The sequence below is a fragment of the Eulemur rufifrons genome, chromosome 6, assembly GCF_041146395.1.
Source record: "Eulemur rufifrons isolate Redbay chromosome 6, OSU_ERuf_1, whole genome shotgun sequence".
NCBI lineage: Eukaryota > Metazoa > Chordata > Mammalia > Primates > Lemuridae > Eulemur > Eulemur rufifrons.
Window position 1 is genome coordinate 67,692,463 of NC_090988.1, and position 6,208 is coordinate 67,698,670.

Here is a 6,208-nt window from a genome sequence, read left to right on the forward strand (position 1 = left end):
GACCTCAAAGCCTCCCTAAAAGGACCTGGGGAATCCTTAGGCTTCTCTGGAACACAGTTTGAGAGCTGTTGCTATAGATTATTGGTATTTATCCTTTATCAATTCAGAAAGGGGCTCTGATTTTGTTATATGTTTTTCTTTTTCATCAATAGACATTATCCATTATAAAATGGATTTTCTGCATCTATTAAAATAAATATGTAACTGTTTCCTTTAATTACCAATACAAAGAATTATAAAGATAGATGTTTCTGATGTTAAATTATTCTTGAATCCCTGCCATAAACCTTAGTCAATCATGATGTGTTGCTATTTTTTACACTGAGCTGGAATCATTTAGCTTTTCTCGGTGAGCTCTTTCTCCCTGGGGATGTCACCACCCTGCCTAGTATGTGTGAGAGTGTGTGTGTGGACCCGTCCTAGCAGGTACACTTCCAATGGGTTTAAGGTGGTGGGATGTATTGGGGCGGCGGGGGGGGGAGGGGGCGCTGTGTTGCAGTGTGGGCTCCAGAACAGAATCTACAATACCACTGTGTAGACTGGAGCCTGAATTGCTGCTTCCAGGACACTTGGCTCTCCTTTACCTCATCCCTGGCCCTACCCCTTTCCAAAAGATTTTGTTGGGTTTTTGCAAACGTCTGGGCCTCAGGCTGTGAAGATGGACTGCAGGGGAAGAAAGCAGAGGAGCTGCTCTGTGCACCAGGCTGTGTGCATATCCTGGCCGCAGCCCTGCTGAGCTCTGGTACTGACCCTTCCTCAGCCCTGTGCTCCTGCACCAGCCCCTGCAGAGCTGGTCTGACCCTGCTGATGTTTCTGACAGACAGTGACCCCTCCCCAGGGTAACACAGCAACAGCTCTCCCCACATTCCCCTGAGGGCAGCCTGGCGCTTCCCCAGCTGGGCCACCAACTTATCCCACAGAACTCTCAGTGTCCCAATGTGGGTCTCCAGGATTGGGTGGGAGAGGGAGTAAGCCCCTTCCTTGGCATTGCCCCAAGCCAGGAGACAACTTAGAAAAGACATTGCCTAATTGGCTACATCATCCAGCAGGGCTCATCCTGAGGAAATGACCAGTAGAGCAGGTGCTGGGTGGAAGAGCCGCCCTCCACTCCACACCTTGCAGCAGCCCTGGTGCGGCCATCGTGGGGTCCCTACCCCCTTCCCTGTAGCCTCCCCGCCTCCAGTTCTGAGGATCAGACCCATCTGCCAACCCCACGGCTGCCAGGGCAGAGCAAACCCATCCCGTTTCCTCAGGTTGCACAACTGGGGAAATGACCTGTGGATGAAGAAAACACTGGTGTCCAGGAGGTGTCCTGACAGATTTTGTGGGGGAAATGACCTGCAGGGACTGTCCCCATGACCTTTTCTCCCTTCGAATGACCCCACAGGGAAGGCTCAGTATAAATACCAGCCCTGGCTCCCTGGCAGGCAGGGACCAGCCGCTCTGCTCCACCAGAACTCAGGTGAGCAAGGACTCCATACAGTGATTCTTTAGAAAACTTACTCTGTTTTCCCTTTCCCAAAAAGCTTGTCATTTCCTTTTAAAAATATGTATCGTGTTTTGAATGTATCCCGTGTGAGTTCTGTGCTGGGCGGAGGGAACACGTGGTCATTCTCCTTGGTGGACTACAGGCTCCTTTAGGGAGGGACCATCCTGTCCTAACCCCTCTTCCTCCAAACGCACCACCTGGGATCCTCTTACACAGTCAGGGCTCAGGGCTGAGGGGTTCACACCTGAGGACTTGTGGCCCTGAGTGAGATCCCTCTACAAGACTTCCTAGATGAGCCGCTAAGATTCTAACGAGAAGCGATAGACTTAACCAGGCTCCCTTTGGAATACAAATCCCAAAGGGGGACGAGCCAGTGTGGACGGTGACTGTCTGACCCTCTCCTCTCATTTCAGCACCATGAAGCTTCTCACGGGCCTGCTTTTCTTTTCCTTGGTCCTGGGAGCCAGAGGCTGGTTCTCATTCCTCGGCGAGGCCGCTGGAGGTAAGGCTGCTGGAGGAGGCTGCGTCCCCCGGCCCTGGGATTCACCCTTGAGTAGGGTCCACGTGCCTGGTGCATGTGGGCGACCGCTAGAGAAGCCGCGGAGAGGCAGAGCGGGAGCGAGGCTTTCCCACCAGTCATTCTCCAGCTGGCCCGGGAGGCCCTGCCACCTGCCGGTGGGGTCCCCGCCCCAGGTCACTAGTGGATACTGTGCTCAGGCGAGGGCAGGTTCTGGGTCGCCCCGCGGTGCTGTGCCGCCCCCTGGTGGCGCATTGCACAGGCACAGACCCCGCCCTGCGTCCTGGGGGCCAGGCGGCTGGAGTCTGCACAGTGTCTGGAAGGGAGAAGGCACTCAGGATTCCTGAAGAGAAGCACCACCCTGCACCTCTCGAATGGCACAACGATGCTCTCAGAAGGCTGTTTTTAGACTTGTAGAGTTATCGGCTTCTGTGTTGCTACGGGACTGTGATGAACTAAGGGTGAGCTGGGTGGCCCAAGTCAGGTCCTTTATTTATTTATTTATTTATTTTTTATTTCAGCTTATTATGGGGAGTACAAAAGTTCAGGTTACATACGTTGCCCATATACCGGCTATCCCCCCAAGTCAGAGCTCCAGGCGTGTCCATTCCCCAGACAGTGCGCATTGCACTCATCATGTAGGTATACATCCATCCCCTCCTCGCACCACCCCCCTCCCCGAGTCAGCACCTTCGAGCGTGACCATTCCCCAGACGGTGTGCAACGCACTCATCATGTAGGCATACACCCATCCCCTCCCCCCACCCCCCACCTCAGTCTGATATCCGATTGGTATCATTCCCAAATGTGCATTTAGGTGATGATCAGGGAAACCAATTTTCTGGTGAGTACATGTGATGCTTGTTTTTCCATTCTTGGGATACTTCACTTAATAGAATGGGTTCCAACTCTCTCCAGGAGAACCAAAGAGATGTCGTATCACTATTATTTCTTATAGCTGAGTAATACTCCATGGTATACATATACCATAATTTACTAATCCAATCATGACTTGATGGGCATTTGGGTTGTTTCCACATCTTTGTGATTGTGAATTGTGCTGCTATAAACATTCGGGTACAGGTGTCTTTGTCATAGAATGACTTATGTTCCTTTGGGTAGATGCCCAATAATGGGATTGCTGGATTGAATGGTAGGTCTATTTGAATTTAGATTGGCTAGAATGTCTCCTGTCCCCTAGTTCAGTGTTTCTCGGGCTGTGTTCATGGCTCTAATACGTGTTCCAGAAGCTGCTGCCATGTTTACCAATAACACACACTCCTGAGCCACAGGCGTGGTGGGGGCGATCCAGGAACAACAAACAACAGAGTATTTTTGTATACTCGCTAAGGTTTGAGTAACTGTCTTAGGTTGTGCTGCCCAATGCGCTAGAACGTGCCAGGTGTTTTGGAAGCTGCTGAACAGCATAGGAACTTGAGAATTTTTGTTATTAACTTACTTAGACAAAGAACAATCATGATTCCCAGGTGGAGCTAAGCTATTTGTTTTCAATATAATGCTAAAATAAAGTCTGATATTGGTATAAAATGACCCACAACAAAAATTACAGAGAAGTATTTATTATTAAAGCTATCTGTTAACATTTTTCTCTTCTTCCTTCCTTCCTTCCATCCATCCTTCCTTCTCTCCTTCCCCCCTTCCTGCCTTTTCTCCTCTCTGGATGACTTAAGGAGCCTTCAGCCCAGCTCTGGCAGTGTCCCCCTTCCCGGCTAGATCAGTTTCCTCCCCCCTCCAGCCTACTTGACAGGAAGTGGGAACTGACATACATCAGTGAACACACAGGGAACTGAGTGTTTTCTCATTTAATTTACAATAACTCTGTGAGGCAGGCATCTTCCCCCACTTTGGACGTGAGAAACTGAGGCTTAGAGCAGCTGAGTCCTTTGCCCAGGGACTTAGTGCCTGTCAGCAGGTGGCAGAGCAGAAGTCTGAGGCCAGCTGTGCAGGAGGGCAAAGCTCTTCCAGGTAGATGTGTCTGCCCACTGCCTGCTAGGGCTCAGTGGTTATGGATCTTGGCCACACGTTGGAGTCACCTGCAGAGCATTACAAACTACCCATGCCTGTGACTGCCCAGCCCCAAGGATTCTGCAGAAATTAGCCTTGGGTGTGGCCTGGGTATTGGGACTTCTATTTCTCTCCAGGTGATTAGAAAGTGCAGCCATTCATAGAACAAGCCTGTGATAAAGGGGGAAAAAAGAAGAAGAAAGAAAGAAAGAAAGCACAGCCAGGGCTGAGAACCACTGCTCTAGGGCTTCCTCAAGCAACTGTGACATCAGTACAGTTTATTTAGGCAGTTGTAAGGGGCATTTATGACCCTAACAGTCAGAGGGACTCAACTCACAATTCTGTGTATTCAGTTTAAGAATATATTTTTTAGGTGTCAGGGCAGAAGTAGGCCATGTCTGCAGCCTTTCTCAGACTGTGTCGCCCATGTCACCACCTTGCTTACACACATTCCTGGATCTTATCATATGTAGCTTCATTCTATAACAGTGGTTCTTGAATGGGGCAATGGGGTGGCCCAGGGGACAATTGTCAGTATCAGGAGATATTTGTGGTTGTTTCACTGGGGAATGTGCTGCCAGCATCTAGTGGGTAGAGGACATGGATGGTGGTAAACATCCCACAGTGCCCAGGACAGCCCTGAAAACAAAGAATTACCTGGCCTGATATTTCCACAGTGGGGACATTGAGGAATCCTGTTCTATTATGATCCCTCTGAGAGTTCCCTCCTTCAAACACATCACCTGGAGCCCTCAATAAGTTGTAGCACATAGCACCGTAGTAGTCAGCAATGCAATCAACAATGCAACACACACGTGACCACCTACTAGCTGTCACTTGACTCAAGTTACCTAGAGAAGCCAACTAGGATTAAGGAATGTTCTTCCCAACCCATGGTATGCAAGGGTGCTAGGCTCACAGGCTCAAATCTTAAAGTCAGTGGAAGATTTGTCATTCTTTGACTCCTATTTAAGGTGTTATGAGAGTCTTTGGGTTCACCTGGTGTCCCTTTTCCTTTTCCTTTCCTTTCCAGGGGCTTGGGACATGTGGAGAGCCTACTCTGACATGAGAGAAGCCAATTACATAAATTCAGATAAATACTTCCACGCTCGAGGGAACTATGACGCTGCCCAGAGGGGGTCTGGGGGCGCCTGGGCTGCAAAAGTGATCAGGTATCTCGAGCTCCTGGGAATACCAGCATGGGTGCCAGGGGCTGCCTGCCTGGGGGATCAGCAGGGACTGGTCCTGAGCAGGTTCCTTTAGGGTCTGGCCCACCAATGCCCACCCTGTTCCCCAATCCATGCCTAGGTCAGGGCCTGGGCTGCTGGCTGAGCCAAAGCATGGCTGGCGAAGATGTGTGAACCTGTCGCCAGAAAGCTCAAGGGAGGGCCATGGAGTGATTCCCAGCCTTCTTCCTCTGGGTGCTGCTCCTCCGGCATAAGGGTGCCCAGCCCAGGGCAAGGAGGGCTGAGCCCCTCCTTCCTTCACGTTCCGGGCTCCTCTCAGAGCTCTTGGAAAGTGGAGTATGGGAGGGGCACTCTTGCCCACCCGCCTGGTGATTCATCTCCTCCTTGCCTGCCTCCATCACAGCGATGCCAGAGAGGGGATCCAGACATTCCTGGGCCACGGAGCAGAGGACTCGCTGGCCGACCAGGCTGCCAACGAATGGGGGCGGAGTGGCAAAGACCCCAATCACTTCAGACCCAAAGGCCTGCCTGACAAGTACTGAGCTTCCTCTTCTCTCTGCTCTCAGGGACTGGGCTGTGGCAGGGACACGGAGTTACTGAGTTCTGTGTGCACAAAAGCTGGTCGAAGGCACACAACAGGGGTCTAATAAATGCTTAAGAGATTGAATGTGTTGAAACTGTGTGTTATTCTTTGCAGTAGGACTGCCTGTCTGATATGAAGGGGGGATCCATGAACACCCATGTTTAGGTGTAGCTGGTGCCCGTGAGTTTGGGGGTAGGGAAGACAATCTCAGCAGTCACACAGCGCGTACACCTGTACCAACCCCTCCCTGAGTCAGATCCGCTTCCCTGTCCAGCTCCCTGTGGTTACGTTGTTGCTATTTCCAGGCCCTTCCAGGTGCCTGTCAACCACATCCTATTACCTTGTCTGCCCCCAGGGTCTCAGTTCCTCGGGGGTCTCTGTGTCTCGGCCCAGCACACAGACATGGG

The 6,208-nt window shown here is 51.2% G+C and overlaps 1 protein-coding gene across 2 annotated transcripts; it reads left to right on the plus strand.

Moving 5' to 3' along the window:
* Positions 1–1,381: 1,381 nt before the first annotated feature.
* Positions 1,382–5,885, plus strand: SAA1 (serum amyloid A1). Of its 2 annotated transcripts, none has more exons than XM_069471190.1 (4): positions 1,382–1,462; positions 1,903–1,991; positions 5,065–5,203; positions 5,340–5,615. In XM_069471190.1, the coding sequence occupies exons 2-4, from the start codon at positions 1,907–1,909 to the stop codon at positions 5,470–5,472; spliced, it is 357 nt and encodes a 118-aa protein (XP_069327291.1). In that variant the 5' UTR covers positions 1,382–1,462; positions 1,903–1,906; the 3' UTR covers positions 5,473–5,615. The 2 variants fall into 2 exon arrangements, with proteins under 2 accessions (XP_069327291.1, XP_069327289.1); XM_069471188.1 differs by lacking the exon at positions 5,340–5,615 and adding an exon at positions 5,622–5,885 and having other exon boundaries at positions 1,383–1,462.
* The last annotated feature ends 323 nt before the right edge of the window (positions 5,886–6,208 follow it).